The following is a 22017-nucleotide window of genomic DNA, read 5'->3' on the forward strand; positions in this document are numbered from 1 at the left end:
TCTCTGCAGGGTGTCCTGGCCCAGAAATGCTAGACTGGTAAATTACCCAAAATAAGTTCACACAAGATGTTTTGTTTTATAAGACTCTAACCATTTATTTAACAAGATAGCAAGTTCTAATATCTCATACTTTTCTACATTTTCTACATTTAAAATTACAAGAAAATGAGACTCGCATTCTACAGTATACAATATTACAAAAGAGTTCATTATAAATTTAGATCAGCTAAAATACTTTCTCTAATGATTAGGATTCATTATCCTTTAGTGAAGTGAGGTGACATTTTCATGTGGAAAATGTCCCTGTCTTTCTGTCAGAGGAGACATTATCACTAGCACAATATTCTCTTCACTTTGACATGCCCATCAGTGAATTTCTTTTGCCAGTCAGTAAGACAGGGGAAAGCCCATTTCTCTATTTTGGCGTAAGTCCTTTTAACTTAGGAAAGAATTCAAATGCATGTGAACCAAAGGGTAGAGGTTGATTTTCATCCTTTAACCCACCCACTGTCTATACAGTCAGTGTAGACTACACAGCTGTCCTTGTGGATGTTGCTTATGTGCTGATCGCTGTGCTATTACCTTTTATTAGTGTGAATGTGTGAGAAACTTTTTGATAACATGTAGCACATAAGAGAAAAGACAGCAGATCTCTCTCTCTCTCTCTCTCTCTCTCACACACACACACACACACACACACACAAATTCAAATCCTTGTTCTTACAAACTCTGAAAGCCAAAGATCACTTATGCCGTACAGAATCGGGGGGCTCTCTTCCCAAGTGCAAAGTGCATTTTCCAGGTTTCTCCAGAGCAAAGGCAGGGTGAACACCCTCATTAAACCTGTGCCTCACGATGAAGAGCATCTGCCCACTCTCCGCATTTATAAATACAAGTCTCTGGTTGTTGTAGTCCAGGAGAATGCCCACTCTGGCTGCATGCTCAGTCACTTGGACGTCACTCAAAATGCCACTGTAGAAAAATGTATATCTGAAAGGAAATAGGATGGAATTTTTTTTTTTAAAAAAAAGAAAACTTTGGAAATCTTGAAGAATTTGAAAATCACTTCGAAATCACCAAGTTTTCAGTTTTGAATTTCAATTCAAAATATCATGAGTTGTAATGATTTTGTCCCAAATACTTTCATCAGATTCTTCCTAGATGCTAAAATGCACAGCTCATCCCAACAGAGGAGCATTTTTAATAATTTTTGCTGTTTCTGCATCAGGAGGCAATCCCAGAATAACCAACATATGCCTCCCTTGTGATTTTTTTTCTCTCTCAACATTCTAATTCTTTTCTGGCTGCCCACATGTTTTAACTACTGCATTCATGGTGTGTCATTCTTTTGAATAAAACTCCTTTGTGGCTGCCATGTATTATTTTGTTAAAAGTACTGCAGGTTTGCCTTCTATACAATGTATTAATTTTACACTTTTAAAGATTTATAGGTAACTTATATAAGGACCTTTATGAAGTTTAAGAACGTTGTTACTAGTTTTGCCAACTTTATGCTTTGCATATCTTCCTCCTGCCCCAAACCAAAGGCTTTGCAGCCTTTGATTTGTCTCAACTCAAATAAATTCAACTAAACAAGTGTTCTGTAGGCCTACCTATGTATTCAGTGCTTTTCTGGGTATTCTAGAGACTCTATGGAGTCATCAGGAAAAAACTGTTACTGACTGAAATAGGCCTAGGACTGAGAACCCTCATAAAGGCACAGACAGTTCACTTGTGGCTCACTCGCCACAATTTCTTTGCACATTTTGGTTCTGAAGGGGAAGGTTCAAAACCAGAGAAGGAAGGAGATATTGCTAACCAGAAAAAGCTTAACTTACCCATTGAAAAAACTAATCCAAGTTCAGATTTTTCTTCCTACCAGTCTTAGATACCAAGAGTGAAGCTCTGAAAGCAGGAGAGGAAGGATGGAATGAGAGATAGAAAAAAGGAATTGAGAGATGGGTTTCTAATCTCAAGTGGTAGATCTGTGTGCTGGGGTAGGCATGTAGGCAACTTGGGACCTAGAGATGGACTTTTGACCTATGATGTTGGCCTGAGATCCAGAAGCTCAAGGGCAAGTATTTATGGAATAGTACGTTGGCAGCTTCACTGCAGAAAGAAAGAAACAGAAGGGAGGTCAAGGGTCAAGAGTCCAGGAGATAGGTGAGATGAATGCACTGATCAAAGGCCTTTTGGGTACCTTACTATGAGAGATGATGGAACATTATGAAGTTCTAGAACCTAGAGGGCAGAAGTGTTTCTGGTAACATTGACATCAGTATGGGCTGAGGCCACTCTTAGGGAGCAGGAGAGCTCATGCTCAGCCAGTAAGAATAGGCACAACTGGGCTAGGCATGAAGAGGGAGGAAGAGATTCAAGCTGAGAGGGTAGTAGGACCAAGGGTAAAGTGGCAGAAAGCCTGCTTGTCATCGGAGAAAACATCACTATCTGCCTGACTTGTTGGGACAGACATGGGAATGGCTTTTAGGGTATTATATGGATAAGCAAATCAAGGGTAAGGCTCCAGACCAGCTCTGTTGAAAATAGTAGCTACTAGTCACAAATGTCCATGTAAATTAAAATCAATTAAAAATGCATAAAATTCAGATTTTCAACCCTAACTAATCACAATTCAAGTGCTTCATAGCCACTTATGGCATCATTTTTCTAGTATTGCAGAAAAGACTATTGCATAACACAGGTCTAAAAAGTTCTAAATATGCAAAAGAGCTTGGAAGATCCCTATCCCAGAGGGCCCAGGGCTGATCAGTCCCATTTGATCCCTCTAGTACAGAGGCCAAAGAGGGAAAGATGTCCCTTGAAGCTTTTACTCTACCAGTTCCACAGGACCTGTAATCTGCCCAACCCTATGTCTGCCTCTGCTTTCTGCTGAGCACAAGAGGTCCTCCATCTTATTATAGTTTAGATCTTAAATGAAAATGCATGCAATGACTGAAGGGCTTGATCTCTCAAAGGCCCACATACTAAGGGCTTCGTTGTCAGACCATGAGGACACTGAGACAGAGGAATCTTCTTTAGAATGTGAGACTGTGTGGAAGGAAATGAGGTCAATTGAGAACATACCTTTGAAGAGCTACCTGCCCCCCACACCCTGATCCCCAACCTTATTAAGGGGAACAGTTTGCCTCTGCCATATGTTCCTACCACTACAACAACCTATGCTGACAGAGGTGCAAAGCTCTGAGAACCTCATAAGGGCACAGACAGTTCACTTGTGGCTCACTGCCACAATTTCTCTGCATACTTTGGTTCTGAAGGGGAAGGTTCAAAGCCAGAGAAGGAAGGAGATACTGCTGACCAGAAAAAAACTTAATTGACCCATTGAAAAAACTAACCCAAGTTCAGAGGTTTTCTTCCTACCAGTCTTAGATACCAAGAGTGAAGCCCTGAAAGCAGGAGAGGAAGGAAAGAATGAGAGATAGAAAAAAAGAATTGAGAGATGGCCAAGTGACGTGGACCAAAACCATGAGCCACAATAACCCTGGAAAACTTCTTATTTTTAAACTCTGTGGTAGTGAGGATGAAACTTAGGGCCATACATATGACAGACAAGCACTCTACCAATGAGCTTGTCATTTTACCCCTAGTCCTTTCATTTTCAATTTTTTAGGTGCCCTGGTTGGCCTCCTGCTTGGCCATACTTCTGCTTTTGCCTCCTAAGTATCTGGAATTCCAGGTATGCACTACCACACCTGGTGCGAACTTTTCTAGAAAGGGACAAATAGTAAACATCTTAGGATTTGAGTCCTTATCAGCTCTGTCATCATCACTCAAAGGTAGCTATAGACAACACATACACAAATTAACATGACTATTCTAATAAAACTTTATTCATACAAGCAGGCCAAGGGGTCCTTTTTAGCCTATGGGTTATAGGTTTCCAGCCTGTGTACAGACAAGTACTAGAGAAGGAGGTGGGGATCTACTTCTTTCTTACTTCTATTGATTTTTTTCCCAGAGCATCACCTTGTGGTCTCTGTCCATTCTGAGGTAAGCTTAGATGCAAACACTTCTGTTAGGCATCTCCCAAGAGCCTCTTCCTCATGGCCATGAGTTAACTGAAGAGACACATCTGCCTCTCCATAGGGATGAAAGACAGTGAGGTTAGTTGGGTCAGAGCTCTGGATGGGTAAGTCTTGCTTAGTTAATAAAGATCAGTGTGAGAAGCCCTCTTGTCTTCAGGAACAAGCCATGTCTCTAAAACTAGTTTCCTCAGTGGCCATAGTTTACTTTCCATACACTTGACTCTGATTTTTCTTAGTTGCTTCAGAACTGAGGACAAGGAAGAAGAGATGTTCCTTATTGCCCAAAGCTCCCTGCTAAGACATCTATACATGACATTTTGAGTGAGAACAGAGAGGTCTCAGCTTACCTCTGTGGTTCAGAGCAGTGCATGTACCACGAGGTCTCCCCTTGTCCCAGGGCCCCAGCCTGCATGGCTGAGCTGGAGCAGATGCCAAGTCGATAAGCAGGGCAGTCTGTGACTGTAGTTTCCCAGTAATGCTGGCCACATGCTGGCAGCTCCTCACCCAGCACTGAGGGGATTCTGCAGGCAAAGTTAGTCAGATGAAGCACAGCATAGGAATAGCCAAACTTAATCTTACAAACACCATCACTCGCACACCCTCGGGAAAGATTCTATCTTTGACTAAAGAATGTGTTCTTTATTCTCCTAACGCTAGCCAGATTACCCCAGAATTCTCCTAAACCTCTACATGCATCTGACATATGTCCATTGTCTCATACACATATGGCACATTATGTGTCTTAAGGAAACCAGGAAATAAATAGAAGAATGGCGAAAGGAAGAAAATGGCACAATTTCTGCTTCTTCACAGAGGGAAGAAGTAAAAGGAGGGAACATGGCTTACAAAGTTTTCTCCCAAGACCTTTCTGAGGCTGACCTCAAACTCAGAATCTTCCTGCCTCTGACTCCCAAATGCTAGGATTACAGTTATGTTCTGCCCTGCCTGACCTCTGAAATCTCCTTTAGCTGTATGCCAGTGTCTGCTGACCTTCCTGGTCAAGAGTCCTAATGAGGTACAGTTCTGAACCAGCAAGAGAGCTCATGAGGCCAGAGCAGGTCCCTGTGCAGTCGACCAGGTCTGATCAGGGAGCTTTGTGGAGGCTGTGGGAGACAATCTCCATGCCTCCGGCCTCTGTGGATTGAAGTAGGTGTCACCTACTTGGTTGGCTAAAGACTGCTTATCATCTCACCAGAGCTGTTTTTTACAAGAGCACCATGAAATGAACCAAAGCACTTTCAACTGCTGAGGGTGACCTTGTTTGCCTGAATTGTTCAATTTTGCTTGGAAATGGCTGAGACAGCAAGAAGGCACTTAAAAAAAAAATTCAGCAGCGTTGATATTCAATCAGCACCCTGTCCCTCTCCCTCCCCACCTCCTTTAGCAGATGAGAAAATGATGAATGCTAGGCAGTGTAGTTCACTTTCTCATGTCTTTACCTCATTTGAGAGAGGCACCTGGTGACAAGCCCTCACTCCCAGGAGCAAAGCCTGGCTGCCTGATATCTATGAGCTAATTTTCAGGTTAATAATAAATAAACAAAATTCTATAAAAACACACTACACTTTTCATCACTTATTATCTATGAGCTCTTGCCAACCTCCAGTCTACTTTGCTTATAGATTGTTTTTGAGAAATCCAAAAAAGATAGAAGTCCCATTTTCATTTTTCCCCCCTCAGAATTCATTCACAAGTATATTTTTAGCACCTCTAATATTCCAGGCCCCATTGTAAATTCTGGGGATTCAAAGCTACATGAGAGGGAGCTGATGCCCAGCAGATCTTCATGAGGGAGTGCTGTGAAGTGACTCCATGAGTTCTATTGGTCCTTTTGTACAGATTCAGTTCAGGGGGCTCTAGGCCCCAAACAGACCTGGCCATTTTCAGAAGCAGGTAGCACTGCTAGATCACAAACAGGTGAGGAACATGGGTGGGGGAAACGGTGCCTGCCGCCAGGGACTGGCTGCCAACGGGGGGTCAACGCTGTGCATGTTAGCATCCCCTGACTAATGTGTCTCAAAAGATTTTCACATACTTTCCTCTATTTGGCCATTTCCACCCTCAGACTAAATCCAAGAGGGTGCAGGAAAATTTCAGGACCATCCTCAACTGTTCTCAGCTTCTAATTTTTCTTTTTCTTTTTTTCTTTTTTAATGTTCTCTTTAGTGACAGCCACAGTAGGGCAAGATTCTGGGGCCAGAATCAAGAACTCAAACATCCTCAACCTACTCAGGAACAGAAAGGCTTAATGCCTGTGTGCGTCTGACCATGCCAAATCATATCTATCGAAATGAACTCCAGGACATGAAAACAAACGGTCATTTCTTTTTAGCTGTTTTTCTTTTCTTTTTCTTTTTCTTTTTTTGTTCTGTGTGTTCATTTATATGTCTTTGAGAGTGTAAGGAAAGACGCAGAAATGGAGGGACAAGGGGTGAACAAATGCAGCAACAGTACTCACTGGACATTATGTTGAAAATGAACTATACAATTTGTGGGTGGGGATGGGAAGGAGCAAGGGAAAGGGTGACATTGACTTATGTAACTCTAACCCCTCTGTACATCACCATTATCATAACAATTTAAATTTGTTTAATTTCGAATATGGTAGGCCCCCCTCACTTTAAAAACATGGTCCTCAGCCACTCCACTGACCGCTGGCTTCTATTCTGTTAATGGAAATACTGCTCCAATGTATACATTAGAATAAAAAAGCTGGATTGTATGGTAAAAAGAAAAAGCCATCCTCTTCGCTATGCACTTGATACCTAGCTTGCTTTGGAAAATAATGGGATTATTACCAGACCCTTTTAATACCTTAAAACAGTCACTGTTTTAAACAAAACCACCTGTGCTTGTATACTTACTATAACACTTGCTCCAAGTTAGGAACTATCCCTGCCAATTGTCTCTTCACCTTGAACATGACTGCTATAGAAGTATGCACACATCTATGTTTCTGCCACATCCACACACATTCATCAAACCAAGAGCATGCTTGGGTGAGGCCACACCGAAGCAACCACCCTAATGCTCCACTGCTGAACCTCAGCCAGCTCAGGCTACACCCTACTTACTCTGTCAGCCGTCTCCTCTCAGCGAAGCTGATCACTGTCCCATTAGAAGAAATCTGTAGAGCAGGATGAGCTGTTTCTCTCAACAAAAGAAATCTGGTTCCTACGTATTGTAGTTAAGAAAATAAGATGATAATGTCGCGGTAGTGTCAAATACTAAAGCCCACATTTAAAATCCTACTCTCCCTTTCCCCTGATACCCAAGTCCCCACTTCCCCTCAGTTTTTTCAGATCCATAGCTGAAAACATCATTCATGAGTCCTGGCTGGTCATTTCTTCCTGGTGCCAGAGCATACTCTTTTAGGCAAATATGTCCTTGGACCAGGAGCCCCATATCACCTGAAAACCAGGTAGAAATGTAACATCTCAGCCCCACCCTAGACCTACGAAGTCAGAATCTGTTCTTTAACAATGCCCTCAGAAAATTTGGGTACACATTAAAATGAGGGGCACAACCAGTATAGCCTACAGAAGGGACTCCAGTGATGGATGGTACAGGTGCCATCTTGGGGGCAGGGGATAAAACATTCCTCAGGCAGGCAACCTTTGTATCTTCTCTTCCTACACCTCAGGCTGGCCTTACCTCCATGGTAAACAAGGCACAGAACAAGTTGTTGCTTGTTAAGCAAAGGACTTAACATGTCCCATCAATCTTGTTCCATCTGTGGATTTAGGATAAGGTAATAAGATGACCACCTTTCTATTCATCAACTACTTCACAATAATTACTGGCATTGTCTGGGTATTACCTCAAAATGCCATTGCACAGTTTTATCACTTCTTTTCATTCCTTTTATTCATTTATTCATTCACTCAACAAACATTCATTACCAGGCACCACTGGGTCCCAGCTGTTATCCTCATTATTCAGGAGGCAGAAATCTAAGGATCATAGTTTGAAGCCAGCTGTGACCATCCAAGAGACTATCTCCAGTTAACCAGTAAAAAAGCCAGAACTAGAGTTATGCTTAAGTGGTAAGGTGCCAGCCTTGAGCAAAAAAGCTAAGCAAGAGCACAAAGTCCTAAATTCAAGCCTCAGTACCAGCACACACACACACACACACACACACACACACACACACACACACACACACATCTTACTCACCAGATGATTGTGGAAAGATTTCTAAAACCACAAATGTTCAAGCCCATCTCCAAATCAGTTAAGTCCATTTCTCAAGGAGTGTAGCCAGAGTATCAGTACATCTAAGTATGTTAGCTGATTACTAATGGCAGTCAAGCTTGAGAACCTCTGAACAAGAAAAGCCAAAGAAACATCTTGCCTTTGGACCAATCTTGGCACCTCATAAGGACCACCTAGCCATAACAGCTTTATGAAGTTGCCTTCTCTGGAAGGTAGAAGGGGAGGAACCAAGATGCCTGCACACAGCTTGCTGAGCACACAGAACATACCTCTAGTGGAGATAAGGGCAGCTTCGCTCTGTTCACTTGTCCCGAATGCATTGATGGCTCTCACATAGAAGAAGTAATTGTCATTAGGTTGGAGGTTAACTTTCAGCTGGAGTCCTTTAATTCCAGAGAAAGATCTAAAGACAGTGAGAAAATAATATCAAATATAGTACCATGTGCTAAATAATTTACTTCAATTCTGTAGCGAATGAATATCTTTTATTAACAACAAATAACTATCTTCTTCCCTTTGTATTGACACTAGAGTTAGCCAGGTAGATTCTGAAATTTTCCTCTTGTCTATTAAGATTATGTTTTATGAAATCATTTCTATTTTTGCCAGTTTTTATCCCCCAGCAAGTACTTTCCACAATGCTCTTTGGAACAGCTATAGATAGATAGATAGATAGATAGATACATACATACATACATACATACATACATACATACACACATACATACATACATGATATAATTTTTGAAAAAGAAAAGACTGGGAATTTCATGGTCAATGAATTTCCAAGAATTTATATTTTTAAATTTTTGACTGAGGGGATACTCTCAGAGTAAGATACTAAGAGAATTTATAATCTGAAAAGTCCTAATTATCTCATTAACTGGTCTGAACTGTGGAAAACTTGGGGTGGGTAATAATTGTGTTCATGGCTATCATGCCAAATACACAAGTTATCTATTAACTTTTAAGTAATAACTGCCAGTCTTCAAAGAAGACTATCTTATAAAGCAAAGTTAAACCTGTCAAGAAAAAGAATTTTAATTGTCGGGAAAGACAAGGGGGAACCTTGATCAAAAAAAAAACAAAACCTCCAAGATGCTATTGCTAAGGAATTTGTTCAAATGGAAAGAAAAGTGTGGGTAGTGGGAGCTGAAAGCAGTAATTGGGCATGTGCCCAGGGGACTTGCTGGATCTGAAGATGGAGCTCTCTGGTCTTGCCAATCAGCTGGAATAGCTTTGTGCTTCTTACTCATTCTCTTCCCTCTGCTTGATATGATGGAAAACAGGAATAGCCACACCAGGCCTTTTTCCTACAGTCTCCATTTGGACAAGCCTGGAGAGAGTTACAAATTGGGCAAAGATGCTAATGAAGGAACTATTGTCAAGGCTGTTGGAGAGGAGGAATCTTGTTTCCTGGAGACACGTGCTATGGATCCATAAAAGGGATGGCATATTTGCCTTTCTGACCTTTCTTCCATGGTACTGTTTCATTCTTTCCCCATCTTTCCTCCTTCCTTCTCTCCCTTTCTTCCTTCCTGCTTTCTAGTCTTCCTTCTTCTCTTACTTCTATCTTTCTTCCCTTCTCTTCCTGCCTTCTTTTTGTCCTTCCTTCGTTTCTTCCTTCATTCCTTCCTCCTTTCCTTCCCTTTTTCTTACTTTCCTTCTCTCATTGCTTTTTCTTTCTTTCCTTCTTTCTCTTTTTCTCTTTGTCATTAACGAATGTACTACAAAGCATTAGAATCACAGTACTGGATTTTTTTCAGGGTATTTCTACCTTTATTGACTTTTTTCACTTCTTAATATCTGCCTTAAAGAAGAACATGAAGAATTAGAGAAAAAGAAACATTGACTCAGAAACTGCAGATATTTTTTTCCAGTGCTGGGGACTGAACCTAGGACCTTGCAGATACACTGTGTCCTTGATGTTTTGAGACAGGGCTTTGCTATGTAGCCTGTGCTGGCCTCAAATTTGAAGTTCTCCCGTTTCAGCCTCCTAAGTAAGGCCTTGGGTCTCACACATATGCCCACATTGTGCCCAGTGCCTAGAACTGCTTTAAAGCAAATAAGTCTATATAGAACAACAAAACCACCCCATCTTATGTCTAAAAGCACAACACTCACAGTGTAATTCACAGGACAGGAGAAGGGGAGAGGCTGGAACTGTGCTATGTAGTACTTGGGCTTAGAAAAGGTCAGTACAAGCTCATCAAATGATGTTGGTTGTTATTTCTGAACCTATCACCTGACCAGGCTCTCTGGGGCACACTATATTTAGATGCACTGAGAATGGATGCATGAAATTGAGCCACATGACCATAAACATCTAACTCTGCTGCAGTGACTTAGTGAAATCTATGTCCCACAATTGAAAGTGTAAAACTCAACTAATATCCACAATATTCTCAGGCAGATGTATTGCTTATCTGATTTAAATTGAAAGAAATGTTTTAAATAAAGATTGACTATAATTAGGAATAAAATTATTGTCTCAGCGTGTATGAGAAAGTGGCTACACTTCATTCATTCATTTATTGAATAAGTGAATGATTGGTCACTTATTGATCACTTGCAATGTGTTCAGGCCCTGTCACCTGCATGTCATCCTGAAGCCTAAAAGCTATACATATGGCAAGGACAGATGAGGGATTTTTAACTCTAGAGACCACACCTGACCTGGCTTCATTTGTAGCAATGTAGTTGTTATAAACCAAGGATGCTGTTTTCTTAGGTGTTTGCTTTTAAGGCTATGTGGTCTGTCAAGGAGAAAGTTCCATAGGTATCATTAATTGTAGGCCATTCCTCCCCTACTTAAATACAGAATAAAGGTTCACATGGCACTAAATCAAAACACAAGAAAAGAACCCACTTTCACTGTATATAAAAAGGCTTTGCAGGTTCAACAAGAATGCACCATGCCCACACAGAGACTAAAATAAAAGCACCAAAGCAGTATGAAATGTGGACACATTTTATTGTCCACAAGTTGCCATGTCATGCTCAAGCACTAAGAACAAAGTAAAGAAAGGTAAGTACAAATGATGCATTGTCATAGCTATTTGTCGTGTCTGATTCTACTTAGATGTCACCAGAGTTTTCATATCAACTCTTTTTAACCAAACAAAACCTTTAAAAAATTTGAGATTTGTGATCTGTAGAGCAGCATCCTCCAACGGATTTTGACTTTCTTAATTCCAAAATGAAGTTGCAAATGAAGCCACATGACTTGCCAAGAATTTGGCCTAGGGGCTGAGAAGGTGGCTCAGTGGTAGAGCGTTTGCCTTGCATGCATGAGGGCCTGGGTTCGATTCCTCAGTACCACATAAGCAAAAAGAAAAAAGCCGGAAGTGACGCTGAAGAGCCACTTGAGCTGAAGAGCTGAGGGACAACGCCCAGGCCCAGAGTTCAGGCCCCACGACCGGACCAAAAAAAAAAAGAATTTGGCCTAGTTCAGCATAGTTCAAGTTTCATAGGGTATCCAAATTGGGTCAGTGATCAGAGGGCAGATAGGAAATTGACCAGGCTTCGTTATGAAAGGGTTTTAGTCTGTAAACAATGTGACCCAAGTGGATGACTATGACTAAAAGTCTACAGCCACTAAGGAAGTTCAATAGACAACAAGAAATGTCTTCAGTAGGCTTACTTGGAATCTAATCATGAGATTTGCCCTACAATTGGCACAGTGCAATGGAGGGAGTGAATGCTCCAGTGAGGACAAAGAAGACCTTGGAATACCAACATGTTGGAATACCAACATGTCAGTAGATTACTGACTGCTGGTGGAGCATTATTAGCCCCCATGAGGCTGGCATTTCCTGAGCTCTATGCTCAGCTAGTGCTAAAGGACTCTCAACCTGCTCATCTCTCCATCAGTAAAACAAAGAACATTTATTACATCCATGTTGAAAAGCAGAAAGTGACCTAGAGAAACCCTACAATCACCTTAGAAGGCCACAGGCTACCATGTCAATGAGACATTGGTCTCAGAGGCCAGAAGTGGAAGATGCCAAGAGGCTGGGGAGTATTCTGTAGGGAAGGCCTTTGGGAATGACTAGGAAGTTGGCCATGGTTAATGTAGCAAGGATAATTTTATGTAAAAATTGAAAAGAAATTTTATGCAGTAAGAAATAATTAGGGATACTATGTTTATGGGAGAATTACTAAGAATATTCAAGTCAGAGAGAGGTATGAGGTTAAAAAAGAAACTGGAAGATAGTAGGTAAAATTATTATTTGTAGATGGTGTGACTGTTTATTTAGAAAATCCAAGACAATTAGCTATGATAATAGAAATAATAAAGTATTTATTAAGATGGCTTTATATGAAACTAATAAAAATAAATCAGGGGCTTAGAACATAGTTCAGTAGTTAAGTCAGTAGTAGAGTCCTTGCCTAGTATACTGGAAGTCTTGGGTTCCAGTTCCAGAATCCCTCCACCCCAACCAAAAGAAAAAAAAAAGCCTACATATACAATTAACAAATAGAAGAAGAAACAAAAGATCTTTCAATACTCTCTACTGTTCTCTCATTACTCTGTGACAAACATAACAATGTGTAAGATTTATATGAGGAACATTGTTAAGATACTGGGGGAGGGGGGAGGGAGACACACACCAAAAAAAAAAAAAAAAAAAAGGTGAATAAATGAAGTCACATCAGTTCTTCTTATAGAAAAACCACAACATATAAAACCTTCTATTCCCCCTAAGTGATCTATCAGTTTAACATGATCTCTAAAAATGACAAGTTGTCTGGGCCCAACTTGACTAAAACATAATACAGAGTTGCAAATAGAAAAAAAAAATATGAAAACACAATCTAACTTACCAGGGATTCTAAGTTGTAAAGCTATACTAATAAAAAAATATGTTATTTGGATATAAATAAATGGCTCAAAGTAACAGACTATAAAGTTATAAAGTCGGGAATGAAACCAAAAACAGAGACTCCTACTTTTTATTTAAAATGAAAACATTATATATATGCTATATAATTATATATAATGAGGCATTTCAGATCAAAAGAAGAAATGATGGGTTTTATTGAAACACTTGTAAAGCCACACTAAAAAAGAAAAATAAAGTTGGATTCCTTACGGCACACCTCTTCGTACAAGTGAAATTAAGAAAATAGGAGTTAGGGGGCTGGGAAGGTAGCTCAGTGGTAGAGTGCATGCCTTGCAAGCATGAGGCCCTGGGTTCGATTCCTCAGCACCACATAAACAGAAAAAGCCAGAAATGACACTGTGGCTCCAGTGGTAGAGCGCTAGCCTTGTGCTGAAGAGCTGATGGGCAGCACCCAGACCCAGAGTTCAGGCCCCATGACCAGCAAAAAAAAAAAGAAAAGAAAGAAAATAGGAATTAGAAGCATGGCTCAGGTTAGAGCACCAAGCTATGAGGAAAAGCATCAGATATCAAGTTTGAGTTCCCAGTCTTGGACAAAAAAAAAAAAGAAAATAGGAGCAAGAAGATAGATGACAGATAGCTAAAATATCACATAAACTAAAAGCAATTTTCAAAAGAGATCGATAAGTTCAACTAAATTAACATTTGAAGTATATTTTTTAAAAGATTTGCAACTCATCCATTTCACACATGAAAGGGGAAAAAAGAGAGCTTCCATTAAAAAATAAAATGTCATAATGTAAGGCAACAGATAAAGGAAATGAACAGCTCACAAAAAGGGAAATAGTAGCTCTGAAACCTATAGACATTTGGCATAGTGAAAGAAATGCAAAGTTAAACCATATGATTCCAGCTTTTACCCACCCAATTGCTAACAATCAAAGGTTCTACCATACCATATACTAAGACACAGAACCAAGCACCTTTAGACACCAGCTAGGGAGAAAAGCTACCACTTCTATGAAGACAATTACATAATGCCTATCACCACTCAATACATACCTACTTTATGGAATTGTTTTAAAGGAATATAAATATAAAAAGAGAGAATTTGTACTACAGATTCATTTGTACATCTGTGAAATTACATATAGATAGATAGATAGATAGATAGATAGATAGATAGATAGATAGATAGATATAATTTACTACAGCATTGTTGGTGGTGGTAAAAAGAGCATAGCAGCTTATATGCCTCTCAATTGAACAAATAACTTCCATCCTTAAGAGAGAAAGAGATGGTATTGTTTTGATTTTTAATTGAGGCAGTTCCATATGTATTGGTATGGGATGCTCAATACAACATTTTGATAAGCAAGAAAAGCAAGATGGTAGAAATACATACACAGTATGTTACCATTTATTGAAAAAAACTATAGATGCTTTTATGTGCACAGACTATCCAAAAGGATAAATACGAATCAATTAACATTTTCATCTGGGGATGAAAATTAAGAGCTAAGTTTAGGTAGAAAGGAAATTAATTTTCAGTGTATTCCCTTTTTTTTGGTTATGTGTTGAATTTGTAAATATCTTTACCTATCCAAAATTAAGTAATTTACTTTTGTTTGCAAACTCTTTATTGTGATTAAGTGATTACGTAAATTCACAAATTTTACAGTATTGTGGGATAGTGATGCTTAGTTAAATTCACAAACACATTCTCACTTTCATGGGGCAAATTGTCTATTGTGGTCTATAACGTTGATGAGTTCTATGAGCTCTGACAATACAGTTATTTCTTCCACATCAGGTGATGTGCACATTCCTTTCTTTTTGCATAGTGTCAGTTGTTCCCTCTTTCCCACTCATTCACGTTTAATAGCTATACTGGCAGGTCAGGAAGGATCTACGAGTTAGTTGGATGTGCTTGGTTTCAATAAGCCTCTCTAGGAATTTGTTAATTCAATAACTCAGGATGGTGGTAAGGGGTTACCTTAAGCATGTGCATATGCTTGGAACCTTGAGGTACTGGCAATAGGGAATAGATGCTCTCTGCACTGCCCCATTGTACACCGGATCTAAGCTGCTTTCGGGAGCAGCCTGTGTATAGACAATATGCAGGAATCCAGTGCCATGACTCCTGGAAGCAGCCTACGATGGTGCCATCTCTGCGGTGCACAGCAGATGGCTAAGTATGAATTGTTGTTTAAAAACACAGTTGGCTCTTACTGGCATGCACATTGGCAGCACCAACATCCAGCTAGTCAGTCAACACCATTTACTGTGAACTATGAGCGAAGCACATGCTGGGCTCTGTGGGACCTGAAAGGGAAGCAGTGTTTCCCAACCTGTCTGAGCATCTTAAGCCTTCTGAACTGGCTCCTCCTTCCCTCCCCTCCCCCTCTTTCTCTGTTTTGAGACAAAATATGTAGTCCTGGCTGATATCAAACCCACTAGGTAGCCAGGCTGGCCTCAAACTTGAGATCCTCTTGCATCAGCCTTCCAAGTGCTGGGCTTACAGACAAGCACACCCACACCCCGTTTCCGAACTAGAATATCATAAGAGGAGCCTGTACAATTCAATGTTCAACAAGCATCCCGGTTCATTTTTATGATCACTGAGGTTTGGGAAACACAATCAAGACATAGCATGGGGATGAGAAAAGGTAGAAAGGAGAGAAAGGAAAAGGAAAGTACTTGAGAACATGAGCAATATTAAATACAAGAACAACTAATCAAATAGCCATGGCTGAAGCTATTTATAAAACCTTACCCAACTGTAAAAATAGCAATTGTTTAAAGTAAAAAAAAAAAAAACAGGTTAGACCAGGATTAAGAAGAAAATTGTTGATATACCTTATATTTCTTATACACTTTATATTCCATTTATAAAACTCGATAAATATAAAAATTTTAATGGAACTATTTTTCTTTGGATGAATACATATACTAGGATACTCAATTTTAATTAAACCTCACTTCATGACTGTGCTGAAAAACAGTACAAGGGCTAAGTGCTGATAACCTGGGGCTAGGATTCCCTGTGGTTAGAATGTCTCATAACATCAACACAGCTGAGAGTTCTAGAGGAAGGATCCTGGACATCTGTTTTCTCTCTTGCAACCCTCCCCAAACCTGAATGATATCATTTACATTGCAGGCAGAGAAACCCTGGAGCCTCCTAACATGCATGCTCCCAGATTCTCTGAGCACTTCCTTATCAATCCCCGCCACATATGTCGACAATTACAAAGTCCCTGTAGACCTGCCTGTATGGATTTTAACACTATGCATTCCTTCAGATCTGATTTTTTTTAATGGTTGCATAGGAAATGTTTTCACATCTTTGGTAAAACTGCTCTTAAAAGACAATCACTATTATCTTGTTTAATAGCCCTTATATAAAGATCTCCATGAAAAATTCATCTTAGAGCTGAATGTCAAGAAATATAATTGTCTCTCTTAGTGAAATGTTGTGCTTCCTTTTTAAAGAGATGAGTTATGTAATCTTTCTTCCTCTCTCTTGCTCTCTTCCCCCTCTCCAGTTTTCACTTCAGCTGCCAAGACATTCAGATTTTGAATTTTATGTTCCCTTGAGGTACTATTCTCACCCTGAGCTCCCTGATACAAGTCTCCTCACCTCTGCATTATCCGTCTCTTATTCTTACAGGGCTGTTTGAGCAGTTCTGTTATGTCTAGGTCTTTTTTTGTGAACAAGTTGGATGCTGTAAGAAAGTGACAGAGTCTAAGTTCCAACTGAAGGAACAGGTTGTGTTTCTATTGACTGAGGATTTTCCTGTACAACCAGGAGATGGATGTGACTTCTAAAGCCCAAAGTCAAGTTGGATTCATTTAGCAAGATTTCATTTAGAAAATGCTGGATGCCAAGAATGCAGAGGGACGTCACCTGCACATAGCTCCCTGCAAAAGGAGCTCCTAACCTGGCGAGGGCAAATACTACCACATAGACAGCAATTAGCTCTTCAGTATTCAATGCATTTGGGTGGGCTCTCTTGTCATCCTTGGGAGCAAGTCTGGAGATGGAATAGCTGCCTTCTTTACCCACACCTTGCAGCTACTGCTGGTCAGTCATCACCTATGCATCCACCTGAAGGCTTAATAAGGAAGTTTTTGTGAGTTTTGGGTTGTTTTTTTTGGAAGAGCGAGAAGTGCAGAGATTCTCCACACTTGATTTAGGCAGAAAGTTCATTAGGAAACACATCTTTACTTGTCCTTACTGTACAGGGAACAGCAGGTACCCCCACATAGAGCATATACACATTACTGCTTTACCAGGCAATTCTGTTTCTCAACCAGTGGACCCATAAGCTAGGCACAGAGGACAATGTGGACAAGCCCAGCGCCTAGAAGCTGACCTCTCTTGGGAAGGCTCACCCTGGAAGACAGAACAGGGAGGGTCTCCCAACCCCACAGCCTCTTCAGGGGCCAGGGAGCAGGGAACAAGAAGCTCACTCCTGCCTGCCTTGTGGAGTATTGAGTCTCACAGATTTGTCATTCACCACACAGATTTTCTCTGCACAGCCCACACAGCTAATCCTTGTACTATATTTCTCTCAGTTTTCCCTCCTCCACCCACACTTCTGCTGACTTCTCTCACACAGGAGAGACAGAACAGCTGAGGAAACAGCCGAGCGGTGGAAAAATTTTGAAAGTGTGTTGAGCCCACCCAACCTGAGGAGAGCATTCAAAGAAAAACAGGAAGAGGGTGAGTAGGAGCTCCCTTGGGCCCCCACACACAAACTGAGGATTGTCACTCCCGCCCACCCCCAGTCCCCACAGGGACCAACTGCTGGGATGGAGCCTCGATGCCCACACGCCAAAATATGCAAATTTCTGTATGGATTATGAAAGAGACAATTGCTCAGCTATTTCAGACACTGTGTCATGGAACTTGAGGGCAGAGTAGGCTTGCCTCATTCAAACACCCACCGGAAGAGTTCAACCAGGACCTTTTTTCTTAAAGTGGAACATCTAGAGGCCATCATTCCAGAAGAATGAATTCAGGTCTGAAGATGATCTGATTTTGCTCTGGCAACCAAAGTTAGATTCCCCACTCTAAAGGACAATCAATGTCATAGCTCGTGTGTGTGTGTGTGTGTGTGTGTGTGTGTGTGTGTGTGTGTGTGTGTGTGTGTGTGTGTGTGTGAATCATCTCCTTTTTCATTTCCTTTTAACTGCCCTTCCTACAGCAGACCAGGTTTCTGTTTGTTTGTTTTGTTTTGTTTTTCCTGGTACTGGGACTTGAACACAGAGCCCCAGCGTCTCACTGTTTCCTGCTGGCTTGCTCCCTCTTAAGCCAGAATTCAGGTCCTACATCTTGCTGGTTGATTGGAAATGGAATCTCACAGAATTTTTTCCTCTAGGTCTCAGCTGAGTAGCTAGGATTACTGACATGAGCCACCAGTGCCCAGCAGATCATAGTTTTTAAGACCGCCCATTTTTATCAGGGATTAGTGGTGGAGAAAAGAGGGGGAATCATTTAATTCTTATGTCCTCTCTCTTTAGCTTAGGGACAGCTCTTAGCCAATTAGGTTCACAAAGTGAGTTATGTCAAAAGGAGGTTGGCCAATTCCATTCATTCACTGGTACATGTAACAGACCATTGTGGAGGACCTACACAGATAAGTTCCTCATCCTTACCTGCTTCTTAGTCTAGATAATTTTTTATCTTCCTTGCTCCCCTCCTAATCAATTTTGGGAGTGAATCAATTTTGGGATCTAGTTTAGTATAGGATTTTCCAAGGAACCCAGAACTTGAATAGAGTTATAAAACCAGTAGATAAATAGGATTATAACTGAGCTATAGAGATTGTAGGGGAATCATATTTTAGAGAGTTTCAAAATGCCATACATAATGAGATCTTCTAAAGCTGGTTGTGAGAACCAGCTTTAACCAGATGGTTAAAACATGTAAAACCCATGGCCCTTTCAAGAGTTTCCCTCTGAAACCCTTTAACCAGAGAACCAAAAGACATAAATGATTTTTGCAGTTCTGGTGTATTGGAATTACAGATTAATTATTTCACTGTCTATTGAGACCAGCCTGGAATACAAGACTTGAGAGGCTTGTGCTGATGAGGGATGACTCTGATACAGTGCATCAACAGTAGATCTGGCAGATAATCAAGGTAACAATTTGTGGCCAAAACAATTTTGCTTGTTTCAAAAAATTATCTAAAGTCAGACTCAGCAGGGAGCTAAAGAGTCAGCACTGAGCTATGGACTGGCCATGCCATTGCATTTCCTGGTACCAAGGAGTCTTTGAGCATCTAATTGGAAAATAGCCCCATCTTCAACACAGATCCAAACTCTAAAGAATGCCCCACATGTGGGACTTCCTTTACTTTTAAACTTATTGAACTACATGCAGTATATGACAATGGATCCTGAATTGTTCTAACACTGGTATAAACTTCAGCTCCTCATACACTCTTTTGCAATGTAATAAAATTGAACTTGATAGAAAAGTCTCAAATAGAATACACTAATGACAAGTTTTTTTGTTTCAATAAATCCTACATTAGCTTTGATGAAACTGGTGAATGGCCATTTGATTTTCCTACAAATGGAGCTATGATTGATCTCTTTGGCTTTGGTAGAAGGATTTGGAATGGATTATTGATATCAAATGCCTCCACCTTTTATGGTTTTAAGGCCCCAGGATGATTGGGCAAAGGAAAAATCAAGGGGGTTTGAATGGTGTTGCATTCTCTATTATCTGTTTTTCATGTAACAAAGAAATCAAAGACAACCTGGTAATTCCCAGTTGTCAGTCTGTTGACTATGCTAACTCATTGTCATGACAACATTATAAGAATAAGATAGATCTGGATGTGAATCCTTACCTTACACTCTCTCTCCATCATCTACTACCTTGGCCAACTCACTGAAGTCTAGCTTAACAGAGATCACCACTTACCTTCTTTTATTGTTGAGAGGATTAACAGAGTAAAAATAATTCCTGGCATGTGAAGGCCTTCAGTGGACACCTTTTCCCTTTTGTTTTCCCTTTCCCTTCTCCTTATAATTATAATAATGAGATGATATCTCAGCTCCCTCAGTGAGTTGGCTACAAAGTCTCAAGGTTTCCAGATTCCTGCTGATTTAAGTATCCAACTGTGCTGATATGATTTATGCAAATGCCAGCTGGGAACTGCTGCCATAAAAGATGATTCACTTCAGAACATTCATGAACTGTCTGAGCTGGCCTCAGAGAGAGCTAGGCTTTCTCTGCTGATACTGGGGGAGATTTCTATACAACTCACACACTCATAAAATCATATTCTCATAGTATCTAGGGGCTCTGCACAAGGTCCAGGGTATTTTCTTGTACATTTACCACATTCTCACTTCGGCTAAAATGCCTCCATCCCACCCGTACACACCCACCCAACCCAATTTGATCATTTCTTTGTGAAGTCTGTCTTCAGCTTGAAAGAACTATAATTATTGCTCAGTCATATGAAACCTCATATCATAGCTAAATAAATAGCTATAGATTGATCATGAAGATAATCAAGAGGTCAGACAATATGCTTCATTAAAATGTTGTCTCATTTCATACCATTAGTTCTAATTTACATATCCTGCCAAAATAGTTTATCTCAGTAAATTTGTTTAGAAAGAAAAATTAAGTATCTCAAAACATGAGTATTCATAATGGTGTGTAAAGTTATTCTATCATTGGGACTTTGGAAAACCATCTCATAGGTGAGCTAACACTTATAAGTGTCTAGAGATTACATGAACCTTTATTGATAAAATTTAGCTTCATCATTTTAGTGAGAGAACTTCCCATTTCTTTTTTACTAGAAGAATCTCTAGATTCTTCATGTTCTTGCAGAGGCAGGTATGTCTCTGTAATAATAAAAGTGTAATTAGCTCATTTATGTTACCAATATATCATGGAGACATTCCGATTTGCATTATACACAAGCTCACTATTTCCTGAGTTACATGTACCTATTATGATAGTGCTAGTAAAAAGTACATAAAATATGTATAAATCCTGTCTAATGACTCAAGATAAATATACCTCAAAGAATGTTCTATCTTATTAAAGTTCATATACATTTTCTTACAAGGGAGTTATTATTCTGCATTGTAGAGTGCGTTTTATTACAAACATGCAGTTCATTGATGAATAGTGATGGAGCTGTAAATCAAGTCCACAGCTTAATTACCTCTGCAGGATTTGGAGATGCTTTTCTTGCTTGGTGAGCACAAGCTCAGAGGTTAGCTATGAGTCTGGAATTTGGTTCCTAGAGTTCTGGGATGTCTTGCTTCCTAGAGCTCTGGGATGTCTCTTTCTGGAAAAGGACTCTTACCTGAGACCCTCACTCTCTGGAGAGTGCTGTCTACAGTACTCTAGAGTGTAAGTCTCTGTGGCATCTGGGTTGGCAGGCCGCCATCGGATGGTGGCTGTGTTCCAACACACAGTGCAGTCCTCAGCATGAATTACAGGGGTGGAAGGCGCTGCAGAGAGAGAAGCAAATCAATCGCGAGCAATGTGGGCTTGCTTTCCCTGCTGCTGGGGAAGAAGGCTTAGGTATGATTTTATTTTTAACACTTTTTAAACTGTAGTTTTTGTCCTTTTTTTTTTTTGGTACTGAAGATCAAACCCAGGACACTGCACTTACTCGGTAAGCACTTTGCCACTGACCTGCATCCCAGCTATTTTAAACACTTTTATTATTAATTTACTGAGACGAATAAAATAATTTTTATCTGAAAATTCATTCTGTGTTAAAAACCCAAAGGAGATAAAAAAAAAGTGTATATAGCTAATAGTCTCCCTCTCTCCTCTGCTTTCTAAGTGGAAAAGTTTTTAATCCATCCCCAAACAGCCTCTAATATAGGCTTACAGTAAACCCTGCTCCACTTTATAA

At 40.2% G+C, this 22017-nt stretch overlaps 1 protein-coding gene across 1 annotated transcript in view; it reads right to left on the bottom strand.

Moving 5' to 3' along the window:
• Nucleotides 1–638: 638 nt before the first annotated feature.
• Nucleotides 639–22017, bottom strand: part of Cmya5 (cardiomyopathy associated 5) — an 89047-nt gene continuing 67668 nt past the window's right edge. The window contains exons 9-13 of the mRNA XM_042691064.1: nt 21457–21604; nt 8531–8664; nt 7121–7220; nt 4394–4567; nt 639–990 (exon numbers count right to left, since the gene is read on the bottom strand). Coding sequence (XP_042546998.1) covers nt 744–990; nt 4394–4567; nt 7121–7220; nt 8531–8664; nt 21457–21604 — 803 coding nt within the window. The 3' untranslated portion in view covers nt 639–743. The remainder of the gene's footprint in view (nt 991–4393; nt 4568–7120; nt 7221–8530; nt 8665–21456; nt 21605–22017) is intronic.

The sequence above is a fragment of the Dipodomys spectabilis genome, unplaced genomic scaffold (genome assembly GCF_019054845.1).
Source record: "Dipodomys spectabilis isolate Male_0828 unplaced genomic scaffold, ASM1905484v1 ptg000140l, whole genome shotgun sequence".
Lineage (NCBI taxonomy): Eukaryota > Metazoa > Chordata > Mammalia > Rodentia > Heteromyidae > Dipodomys > Dipodomys spectabilis.